General features: G+C 39.5%; 1 protein-coding gene across 1 annotated transcript in view; it reads left to right on the forward strand.

The window, feature by feature from the left end:
- The window catches only part of MYO3A (myosin IIIA), a gene marked incomplete at both ends in the record, with an annotated part of 170,181 nt that overhangs the window by 120,624 nt on the left and 36,598 nt on the right, over positions 1–12,959 (forward strand). Inside the window, 5 exons of the mRNA XM_082839748.1 lie at positions 127–206; positions 652–729; positions 3,281–3,486; positions 9,464–9,575; positions 12,357–12,519. Of these exons, the coding sequence (XP_082695874.1) occupies positions 127–206; positions 652–729; positions 3,281–3,486; positions 9,464–9,575; positions 12,357–12,519 (639 nt within the window). The remainder of the gene's footprint in view (positions 1–126; positions 207–651; positions 730–3,280; positions 3,487–9,463; positions 9,576–12,356; positions 12,520–12,959) is intronic.

Here is a 12,959-nt window from a genome sequence, read left to right on the forward strand (position 1 = left end):
AACCAAGCACGTGAGTATGAATATTGCAGGGCCAGCAATGCTTATTTTAACATTGAAGTAAATGGAGGAAATCTCCTACCATTAAGGATTCTAAAAGGTGTATTAATTTTATCTACATTCCCATAGGTAATCTGCCATATTCTAAAACTAAAAACATAATGAACTATCAAATGAGGACTTCAGAAAAATCAATCAATGTGACAAAGGTAAGGAAATGTATTTTTCATGGCAGTTGAGTCTAAGAATCTAACCTTTACAATGGAAGTATTTGTATGATAAGAGTAAACAGCCTTTCCCTTCGTTTTCTCCCTTTGATCTTTCTTTTCTACTTAAACAGATACTTATGTTCATATTACTGCTAGTCACTAAGATAATCATGCAATTCTGATATATTCCTAACTCTTCATTTATAGCTAGTTTTAATGTTACTCTAAGACCAACTAAAAATGTATTAGCTAAGGTCAGAGATACATTCCAGGCAAAACTGATTAAAATCCCAATGAGACTGGCAAAACAATTACCTTAAAATTAAAATTCAACATTTTGTTATTTTATGTGTGTGAAGGCATAGACTAAGGAAAATTCCACGTGCTCCCTGTAGAGCATAAATTACAATAGGTGCTGAACTATCGCTGTCTTTCTGGGTCTTAGGGTGAAACTGGAGAAGCCGCCCGTCACGCCAGAGAGACAACCAACATGAAAACACAAACAGTTGCTTCGTATTTTAGAGTAAGATATTAAATTATGTTGTGTGTGCTTAGGCATGTTATTTATTCTAAATGGGAGTTACAGATTAAAAGTAAGTAACAAATATCAGAGTGCTATTAGCAAAAGAGAATTTGTGTTGTATTTCATTTACTCTCTGTTAGATACACGATATATTACAGTGCATTCTCAAAAACCTATGGGCTGGTTTACTTTGGTATTTTATTGATGAAATTATTGTATACTAGGTCAATCTTAATGGCGGTCTGTAGCTTGGTTACAATTTGTCCGTAGAACCAAATACATTTTCACTAGAATAAAGCCTAAAAGGGTTTGAAATTCAGTGGTATGAAAACCATCAGCCCTCCTTCCCACCCCTGAATGATCTTAAGGTGGACAGATGGGACAAGGTTGAGCATCCACCTCCATTCCACATCTCCCTGTACCTAGACGAGCTGAACACCTCAAAAGAAAAACAGAGCTGGTGTAGGCACGGGACAAAGAGAAGGGACACCAGGGAAATACCAGTAACGTGCCAAGGAAGTGAGTCACTGTGTCCTTAGCATAGGACCAAGGTGACCTTTCTTCCTTGGACAAGATAGGAGAGAGATAGGAAAGAAAAGAAGCACTTCATTCTCTCTGTGCCCTGGAGAACAAACTCTAGATGACCCTGCCTTCATTATTGGTTCCAGTTCTTGTTTATCTCTCTGATAAAATCATACTAACCAGCCAATGAAAATGAATAAAGTACCACCTAAAATTTAGAAATTTATTAATATCATGTAATGTGGGAGAACGGGAGGAAATGGGGTTAAATTTACTACATGTTCAGTGAATAAATCCAGTTCCCTAACAGAGTCATGAAATACTTTTAAAAATAACTGGGTAGCTTTATTAAATATTTCTCAAGTCCTAAGCTCGTAGCAGACAGTGTGTGCTTAACATCTTTGAGTAGCACGTAGTGCATTTATATGCTTAATATCTCATTTGCTGCTGGTACATCCACCTTACAGCAGGCTGCAGCACAGCTGAAGGACTGAAAGTATTTACAGCCAGATTATTTTCGTCTTTAAGTGAGTCATCCAAGACCATTATCATACCACTGTTGTTGACATCAAACAGTGTGTGTATGTTCCAGCCATGCATTCATAAAGTCGTTTTACACCTCGGGCTGCAGTGAAAAGGGATAGAAGGCAATTCCGTATAGTATGTACCATATTTTAAGTTATGTTTCACTCTGCAGAGGAGGATGAACATGATATAATACTCTGCCTTGGTCCCTAAGGAGCACCAGTGCCTAAATTGCAGGGAGCTCTTGCTCAGCATGCCAACAGACACGTCTATCACCTTTCTATCTCTAGTGTCTGGCAGATGTTTGCAATGATGACTCACAGATAAATGTTATGAACAGGGCCCCAAAGTGGCAGACCCCAGCTGTTTGAAGAAGCTCACAGCTGAGTGTCGGTGCCCAAGAGGAAGCTGTGCACACCCAGTGCTTTGTCAGTTGCCCAATTCCAGGATTTGGTTTGCACTGGCTTTGTAACCCAGGCTTTCTATTTCCATCAGTAAAGGAGATTCAGCCATCAACAGCTGTCTATGTTCATACACTCGTTACCTTGCCAACAGTCATAATCCTGGTCTTTGACATACTGGTTGGTTGGGATTTCATTTTAGTTGAACCATGATTATCCTACTGTGTTATACTTGGTTGTCCAGCAATTGGCTGCTGTTTTAATACGGTATTGCTGCAGAAGACGGTTTTCATATCTATGTGGTTAAAATATTTCTAAAATCAGAAAATTATCAAACTAGAGCAGATTAGAATACTTAAGTGGATTTGCTTATTTTTATAACTGTGTCTTACATAGTAAAATGCATTAACTTCTCAGTCCTTATTTTAAACTAGGAGATGATACTCAGAGGGATTAAAGTGTTTACTTTCGTACTTTCTACAAAAAAAGAACTAGACAAGGAAATTAATCGTATAAGGAGGAAACCAGATTGTGTGCTAAATATTGTAATTTGCCCAGTTTCCCTGAGAGGATATAATTACTTCCAAACAAGCTATATCAAAAATAATTTCGTCTATTAATTAAAGTTGCCTTAAGAATTCACAGGCAAGGGCTTCCCTGGTGGTGCAGTGGTTGAGAGCCCGCCTGCCGATGCAGGGGACGCGGGTTCGTGCCCCGGTCTGGGAAGATCCCGCATGCTGCGGAGCGGCTGGGCCCGTGAGCCATGGCCGCTGAGCTTGCGCGTCCGGAGCCTGTGCTCCACAACGGGAGATGCCACGACAGTGAGAGGCCCGCGTACCGAAAAAAAAAAAAAAAAAAAAGAATTCACAGGCAACCTTTTAATAGCTAAGTTCCTAGTTATTGCCTCTACATTTTTATGAGTAAATATGTATTTTAAAAAATATACTATCAAGAAAATATTTATTAACACATATATCCCTCATTGTGAATTACTGTGTAACTCTCAGTTTTCAGATTTTATTCTTATAATTAAAAGAAAGACCTGCGAGCTCATAAGTTTCTGAATGCTACGCTGGGAATTTTATTTTTGTTGCATATTATAGTATTCTCTGATGGATTTGTTATCTAAAATGGTGGTCGGCCAACCTCACTTTGTCCGCTGCATCAAACCAAACAATGAACGTCAGGCAAGAAAATACGACAAAGAGAAAGTCCTGCTCCAGCTTCGCTACACAGGCATTCTGGAAACAGCGAGAATTCGAAGGCAGGGATACTCACATCGGATACTTTTTGCCAACTTTATAAAGCGGTATGTGGACTTCTTTTTAGTTTCCATGTACAGTAAAAATCCTTGAGAAGAATTGATAGGAAACAGAAAGAGAATCACGCAGGGGTTCTAGAAAGGAGGCATTTTGTTCACGAAAATGATTGTGTGTCGAAAGAGCAGGTAACTCTTAACTGGGGCTGGAAATTTCTGTTGTCAGCTGAGAGACCCAGGTCAGAGACAGGATGACAGAGGGGCCTGAGATTCTGTTCTGGGGAGCCGGTTCTCATCTTAGCTCTGCCACTTGCTGGGTGACCATGGGCCGGTACCAGTGATCGCCAATGAGGGGAGACTTTGACCCTCAAAAAACATGTTAATGTGTGGAGACATTTTCGGTTGTCACAACTGGTGGGAGGGCAGGGTGCTGACGGCATCTAGTGTGTGGAGACCAGAGATGCTGCTAAACATGCTAAAATGCACAGGACAACCTCCCCGCCCCCAACAATGAATTATGCAGCCTGAGATATTAACAGTGTCAAGGCTGAGAAGCCCTGGCCTCCAGGAAACCTCATTTTCCTCATGACTGCCTGATAGAGTTGTTACGAGAATTGAGTGAGATAGTCTCTAAAGGGGATTTAGAAGACATACAGAAGCAGTTAGGTTTTAGGAGTCCTTCTCAATGTTCGAGATTAATGTAAAATGAATTAAGTTATGTATTAAATGTATATGATCAAGTAACACACTAGTGGTGCTATAGAGGCTCAGTATCTTACATATTTAATGTTTGAAATGCCCATGTTTCTGATACTTATCAATTCGATGATTTAGCCATTAAACTTGAAGTTTCAATTTTCAAAAGTGAAGTCTATTACAATTTTCAGGTAAAGCCTAGCATTTGAGGAAGTCTCCATAGGTAACATTCTCTGCCTTTTTTAAAGAGTGTACAAAGTAATATTAAGAATAAAACAAAGTTTTGTGATTGCACAATGAACTGTGCAATCACAAAAAAACCACAAAACATTGTCTTGTCTGTGTCAAACATTCTTTTACTTGGGGTAACCAAGACCCTTTCTAAATGAAATGAGAATTCTAATTCTTTTTGCATATTTTCAGCAATTCATGGTAATTTTTGATTTTTTTTCTTTAGAGACCTAGGAAAGGAAAGAAAGGTATTCATTTGAACTGCCTTGATAGAAAGAAAACGCTACCACATTTTCATGACAGAGAGCAAAATTACAGAAATATAGTGACTTTCATATTGGCACCTCTTCTATAATAGTTTAAGACAGACTTAAAAACTTCAAGGTTTAGAGTTCAGAAGTACAGCCAACATTTAATCATTGACTTTACTTCTCACAGAGCAGACCCAATTTTATATTCAAAACTTAAGAAATAAAAAATACTGGAATTTCTTATTGGCCAGTAGGTAAATTCTCCATTCTGTACATGAAAGCAGGTAACCCAAACATTCTTGAGTTTCAAATTTCAAATTAAAATTTGACCTTATTATTATACTTTTCATTTTTTAGGAGAAGAGTTCATCTTTAACTTGCTTAACTATCAATATAGGTAACGTTAATATATTCTTAATATAAGTACCCTTAAATTTCAGTGACTTTTTTTTAATATACAAGGCACTGTGCTAAGTACTGTGGAAGACACTGAGTTTTAAAGCTTGCTTGATCCTCAAGAGTTAACAGTCCAGTTAGGATTCTCAGAGCTGCAGACTTAGAGGTTAATGAACAATGCAGGGTAATAAATACCAAGATCCAAAGGGATGGTACATAGTGTAAGAGTTCAGGGAAGAGAAAGATGACCTCCAAGAAGGCTGATAAGAGAGAATATCAAGAAAGAGTGCTAAACAGGGATCTGATGGTGGGCATAGTTTATGGAGAAGACAGGAAGGGGCTTTCTTGGTGTACAGGTTGGTGTTCCAAAAACTAGAGGGACTTGGATTAGACTGGCTGAGCAGTATGTGTCACTGACGTGGCAGACATTATAAAGATGGGATCAGATGGGCAAACCGATCAGGTAAAGTTATGAAGAGAGAGCCTTAGATGCTAGACTAAACTAGTAGTTTCAAAACTATCTATGGTTTTACAATATGGCCCGTAGACGAGCTGAGCTGATTTTCTTGATGATGTTGTACTTGAAAGTAACTTATTTGGAAGGTCAGAGGTGAGAATAAAATATTAAATATGCTTCCAAGTCCCACGCTATTATAGAATAGCAAATTACTACATGATAAATGAAGAGGGGAAAAAACTAAGCTTATGGAGAACATGTGAATAACTGTTCTGAATCTAGGGAGCTCCAGAAATAAAAAGCTAAGCCTTTTCTCTGTCACTAATTTGAAAACTGTCATCCGAATTGGCTAGACTCCTAGGAAGGCAGGACAATTTGCAAAGGCCCTGTGGAGGTGTAAATAGGACTAAATAACCCTCCTCTGTCTGGCTTAGCCTTTGACTAACCCTCCTTGTAAGATGCAAAATTCATCAGACCCTTTGTCCATTCTGTTGTAGATAAACTCTTCTGTTTTGTGACAAAGAAATAATCCTTAAGGAAGACACATAACATGAACTTACTTTGCACAAGACACTGGGTTTTTACTGTAGTTACTTCAAATGAACCCTTATACTAAGAAGCCACTGAAGTTGGCTCTATTTTCCCACCAGGCACCTATACACAATGGTTTGGCTTTCAGAGCTCTAAAACAAACAGAACTTAACGAAGGAAGTAGTGTAGTGAAGGAGGTAAGTACACATGCTTTGAAATCAGAAAACCCAGGTTTGAATCCCAATTCTGCCACTTACTAAATGTGTGACTTTGTTCAGCGTTACTTGAGTAACGTTCGATCTTCAGTCTTCCCATCTGCAAATAAGGATGATGATGATAGTATCAGTATCTACTTTATAGGTGGTTATAAACAGTAAATGAAGTAATATATATGAAGTTTGTAGATAGAGCCAAATGTCGACAATACATAGCAGCTATAATTATTTTCATTATTATTTTTGCCTCAGCCTCAAACTCCCCGAATTACTTACAACCTACTGTGCTGTGGTCTAAAATACCACAATGTACACCATGAAGCGAACCCATAAAAAGCAAAGCAGAGTCAGTATGTTGGATTTAAAACGAGGCACAACAAAGCACAGGTCTGGGGCTTTCCTCCATAAGCTCATCTGATGTGCCTAGATGTTTATTTCCACAGCAAGTCCCAGAGACAGTCCATGAGTCACTCAACAAGCATTTAATTGCAGACCCACTATGTTCCAGTCCTTGAACAAAAGATTAACTCGATCTTAACCCAAAGATTCATAAAAGAACCTCTGACGTTAAGAAACTCACAGTCCAGACTAGTTGTGGGAACAGGGATCTGATTATCTACATTATCATACGATGTAACATAAACTCCAGGAGGCCAGGGTGTTGGTCTGCCGTGTTCACTGCAGTGTCCCCAGCACTTAGGAGGGTGCCTGGCACATGCTGGGTGTTCAATAAGTATTTGTTACACGAATGAAAGAGAGTGGATATTTTTACTAAAAGTGTGCAGGTCTGGGAGCATGAAGTAGAGCTGGGGGGAGTGAGGAGAGAAGGGGGAGACTTCTTAGATTATAGTAGAAATTCAGAGAAAGCAGATAATCATAAAAGTAATATATATATTAGAACATCAACATGTATTCATTTTTCAATCTTTTGATATAGGCTTATTTTTTTCTTTGAATAATGTCCACTAATCAGAGTTTATTGACTCTTTCTTACATAAACTGTTCATAATCCCTTATGTATGATTTCCATTCGTATTTCTTGAGGGGAAGCAAGAAGTTAAAGATAACTCCTGAAACAATCACAGGGCTAAATATTCCTTGATTCTTATGATTCTGCTCCACCTTCTGTAATGGCTTCATCCATGTTTAATTCCATAGTTTTTTAGAATAAGTACTTCTTTAGAAGGTCTTACCAAAGCATTTGATGCATTTTTCGAGAAAGAGCCCTCTGGCTTTCCTCACTCACGTTCCATCAGTTTATCGGATATTTATTTGAATAACTCCTCACCAAGTGAATGAACAGGTTTGGCAGCAAACACAGCTCCCCTGGGAGGAGCAGAAGCGCCCAGGCACACTAGGCAGAGCTGCGGCCCATGCACCCCAAGTGTGCAGTGGACATCAGCCGGTGTGTCTTACACAGGGAAATAGAATGTTAGTCCAGGGGTCTGTTCACTGAAGATTTGTTAAAGAGCGTTTCTAGAATATTGAAAGAGTAGGTCTTTTTTGAGGGAACAGGGAGTGAGGATGGAAGGACATACAGGCACAGAGGATGACACATCCAGAAGCATCGAGCCATGAGAGGATGTGGCCCTTTGGCATAACTGTGAATAGCCTTCATGACTGGAGCCCAAGATGTCCGTGGAAGATGGCCAAGGGTGAGGCTAGCAAGGCGGGCAGGGATACAGAGCAGGAGGGGGCATGCAGACGTCATCATGCGTGGCAGCCAGTTGTAAAGACTGCCTTTCAGCAGGTGTGACCTCTGCATTTCCTACATTGTCACACTTCCCGGCTCACGTATTCACGTGGCCTGCCCAGCCTTTGAAAGCACCTGCTTTTGCCGTCCCAGCTTAGAACTTGGGAGATTCTCGGACACTTTCAAGTCAGGAAAGGACTTGATCAGATTTTCATTTTATTAAGATAATTCAGACAGAGCTGTGGACATTGGCTAGGAAGCGGGGAGGAGGGCGTGAAGACGCACATAGCCAGTCGGGAGGTGGTTTAAGGTAAGGGCAGCAGGACTAGAGAAAAGGATTTCAGAGAGGCTTCTAAGCTTGTTGGATACACCGAGTGAAGAATAGGAACGAATCTAGGATGACACACAGATTTCTAGCTTTAGTACTTTAAGAAGGGGTGACATCATTCACAGAGATAAGAAGGAAAAGGTGATGCATTTTGCTGAGTCCGGAGTGTCTGTGGGATAAGCAGGTGGGGGTGTAGGGTAGGCAGTTAGAAGTAATGTGTTCCCAGTTTATGGAAATAGGGCTGAGGATGTATGTAGAGCAGTCATCACATACAGGGAACAGTCAGAGTCGTGCATGTAGACGTGACGCGTGGAGAGAGCTTAGAAAGAAACAGAGCACTGTAGAGCCCTAGCATTTAAGCAGCAAGTCGAGGAGGCATGTCGAGGAGACTGAAAAGGAGGAGGAGAAACGGGGGAGGGGCAGGGTGGGCTGGGAATCTCAGGGACACTCTCTCAAGACGGAGAACTACAGAAGGAACACTTAGGATTAGGATGGAAAACAACTGGCTAAGGCTTCATCACTAAAAGATCATATGTGATTAAATAAGATCCCAGGAGCGGAGGAGTGATGGGAAGTAGGGAACTGGAGACAGTTAACCTAAACCATCTTTCTGTTTGTCCACAAAGCTAGTGGGGGATATGGAAGCATTTCAGAGGAGAGGCATTCAGGGGGATTGCTTTGCGCTAAGTGTGAGGAGGCTGGAGAGAGAAAGGGGATTGAAAATACACAGAAGAAAAGAGGAGGAGGGGCAGGAAGAGATGACATCTAGAACACAGGCGGATGGGCAGTATCTCCTCCTCTCTCATTTCCCTCCTGCATTAAGCCCTTACTCACTTCCTCCCCTCAATTGTTGCTGTAATGCGGGAAGTTTGTGTAGAATTAAACTCCTTCATCCAATTTGAAGATCAGCTCCCAGTGTTTTTGTGAAGATGAAAAAAATGAATGAAATCTTTCCCTCTGCTTCTGCCACTGCGGTCCTTCTGCTTTTAGTGACCAGAGAAAGGTTGCTTTCTAAAAAATATCCAGTTAATTTTTTTTTGAACGACAGAGTTTTGTATGGGGTTTTAGTGTTGTGTGGAAAAGCATCACTGAAGTGAAAAACAATGCTCAAATTACACAAGTAGTCAGTCTGGAGTTCAGTTTACTGCAGAGTTGTTCTAAGAAGCCCACCAGGCTCCTGAGACGTTAAACTTTTATGAAATACTAACCAGCCCTCTCTCCCATTCAAAGGTACCACGTTCTCTGTTACAAGTGGTGTGAAGAACCTCCACTGAGCCCTGACACCTGTGCCACCATTTTGGAAAAAGCTGGTCTTGATAACTGGGCTCTTGGAAAAACAAAAGTAATATTTTCATATAATTTTCAAGAAAAAACTTCATACTTATGGTGGATGTACTGAGAATTACATTTTACAATGATTGAAAATATGGCTTTTCATGTTATAGAATCTTTGCTTGAAATAGGGGAAGAAAATTGATAAAGTCATAGCGGTTTCCTTCTTCAGCAAAATTAAACACTTTGCTCTCGTAAAGGTTTCTTTTAAGAAATTCAAGAAAAATATATCTTGAAGAGCTATCCAAAAAAAGATGGAACGGATGACTCTAGAAAACAGACTTTTATATTTTCTCTGTTTTATCAGCACCAAATATAGTCAAAAAGCTGTCGAGAATCATAATGATTTCAATAGGATTCTGTTTTTCTTTATTTTCCTAATTCTCAAATCTGCTTTTGTTGTAAACTTGAAATTTATCTGGAGTGAAATGTTATTACTAGACGCACACTATAGGTGTTTGGATATTGGTGTGTTTATGTATCAGATCTGAGAGCCTGTGAGATCTTAGCTTATTTAATCCCTTAAAGCAGTGGTCCCCAGCGTTTTTGGCACCAGGGACTGGTTTCGTGGAAGACAGTTTTTCCGCGGATGGGGGGGCGGGGGGAGGATGGCTCAGGCGGTAACGGGAGCGGTGGGGAGCGGCAGATGAAGCTCCGCTCGCTCGCCTGCCACTCCCCTCCTGCTGTGCGGCCCGGTTCCTCCTGGGGGTCGGGGTCCCCTGCCTTAAAGAATGAAGTACAAAATCATAACCTGTTTTGAATATGGAAGTAAGATAGGTGGCTTCTTGGAGAAAGGATGCATTTACTTCTCAGATATCCTCAGAGCATTACAAACAAGATGGGGATAAGGAGATAAACAGGACCAGGTCCTAGGAGTGCACTAAATGTATCACTGGGGGAGGATGGAGAAGAAAATCAAGCTAAGGCAAAGAAGTACTCAGATTGACCACTCAAGAGTAACTGCTGTCAGCTCTTCCATAGACGTAGACTGACATGCCACCCTTGCCAGGAAATCTATATTAGCTGTGGGAAGTGTGGGACAGAATTTTCATATGTTCAGATGAACAGTTAGGCCTGTTAGTTACCTCTTTTATATACAGTAGTGTGTATATGTCAGTTCCAATCTCCCAATTTATCCCCCCCCCCCGCCGCCACCGATTTCCCCCTCGGTAACGATAAGTTTGTTTTCCACATCTGTGACTCTATTTCTGTTTTGTAAATAAGTTCGTTTGTGCCATTTTTTTTAGATTCCACATATAAACAATGTCATATGATATTTGTCTTTCTTATAACTGATTCACTTTGCTGTATAGCAGAAACTAACACAACATTGTAAATCAACTATACTCCAATAAAAATTAGTTTAAAAAAAGAAAAGTTAGGCCTGTAACAATTTAAGGAAATTTTCAAAGTGTTTATCTTATACGGAGTGTCCCACATATTCAGTAATCCGTATTTACTTTAGTATTTAGTAAGGGGGATTCCTGAGCATTACAAAGATATGTTTTTTATTCACACCATTTTCTTTCAGATTCTCACAAGAGTGAATTTTGTCAGGCTGACATCTCATGATTTATGGTCTGAAACACATGCCTAACTTCAAATGGAGTTTTAACTTGTAAAAAGGCCCTTTGCAGTTCCAGTTTTGCATGATATTTAAGCAGCATTTTAAAGCTATTTGTATTTTTTCACTTCACCTTTTCCAATTCATTAATATGGATAAAAGTATTCAATATAAGAACATTCCTAATGCTGTGCAAAAAAAAATGATGACCTTTTTAGATAGATTGAATTTTAAATGAATTGTCGGCAGTAGAATAGACTAAATATATTAGCATCTAGAGTCCTGTCAAAATTAAAACTAAATTCAATCAAAACCTGTAATGCTAACCTGTTGGCCCTTGGTGCCAGGCTTCTAAGTGCTGAGAGAATTCTACAGTCAGGGTTACCAGGTCTCATGACTCAGCTCTTAAATTTGAATTCAAGTGACTTCTTAGTGGATTCAATAAACTCTCTTTGAGGTGACTTTCATTAGTAAATTTAGCCATTAAAAGAAAAAAAACATACCTTCCTATTTCCTGGGAATGGTTGAAAACTCTTAGTTGAGAACAGCTCCGAGCCTTCAGGCTCCCCTGTTGCTCCGATTCATTTTGATTTTAGAATCATCAAAAACCAGCCCTCCTATCTTCACAGTGGCTGCTGGGTCCGGTGAGAAAGTTGTTCATTCTGCATGGGACCCTCTCTCTGCCTTACTCTCTCCACTGACAACACTGTGAGCCCCTGCAGGGCAGTGCCCCTGGTTTGTTCACCTTTGTGTTCCAGCAGATAAGTACATAGAATAGGTCTCAGTAAACATTTGGTGAATGAACTCCTCTAACTATAAGTGTCCTCTCTCTTACAAATAGATTTGTAAGATTTTGAAGTTTGGGAAGTTTAATTATCTCTTCTTTCAAAAAGCATAAAAAATTAGCTTTGTCCAGAGTATCTGATGCTAAAACTTTGATAAAAGAGCTTGGTATCCTCCACTCATATTGGCCTATCCAACAAAACCTAGGTACCTGTTGCAAATAAACAGTATGATTGTTAAACTATATTCCTTCTCAAAGAGGGGTTTTCTTCAATCATAAAAATCTATAATGTGATAGCAACATCCAAGCCAAAGAAGCAAAAGATAGTGATTTCCAAAATCGAAAAATGTTTAGAATATAATCTAGTCTTCAGAGCACAGCACATGACTGTTTCACACCTGCACGCCGTAGTTTTATTTGTGTTTTATTTTAATTCTTTTAAGGTGTTCCTTAAGTATTATCATGTGGAACAGTTAAATTTAATGCGAAAGGAAGCCATCGACAAGCTTATTTTGATTCAAGCCTGTGTCAGAGGATTCTTGGGTTCAAGAAGATACCAAAAAATACAGAAGAAAAGGAAAGAGAGCGCTATAATAATACAGTCAGGTAATCACTCAGACCATCTCACTGTGTAACAGAACATAATGCTGTGTTTAGATGTGTGCATGAGATCAAATCTTACTTACCTCCAATTCTTATGTCGCTTTCGTGTTTAATTCCAAACTCTGTTACCTTGATACTTTCTCTATGCTAAATCTGAATGATTGTTGTAGTGACTGACACTTTTAATATCTGAATAAATGTTTTGTTTTAAAGAAAATAATTTTCAAATTTTCTGTCACAATGAAACACAATTGACGTATTGTGCAAGATACAGCAAGTGACTGAATTAATTGTAGATCTCAAGAATCATATTATTATAACCCATTGGGCAGTAACATTTTCCCTACTTTATTCCAAAGGTTACACTTGCCATAATTTTTGACAACTTAATGAAATCTCACTCTGCTAAAGGGCATCCATTTCTTTCTGTTAACTGTAGGGAA

This window comes from Leucopleurus acutus (genome assembly GCF_964270905.1).
Source record: "Leucopleurus acutus genome assembly, chromosome: 1".
NCBI lineage: Eukaryota > Metazoa > Chordata > Mammalia > Artiodactyla > Delphinidae > Leucopleurus > Leucopleurus acutus.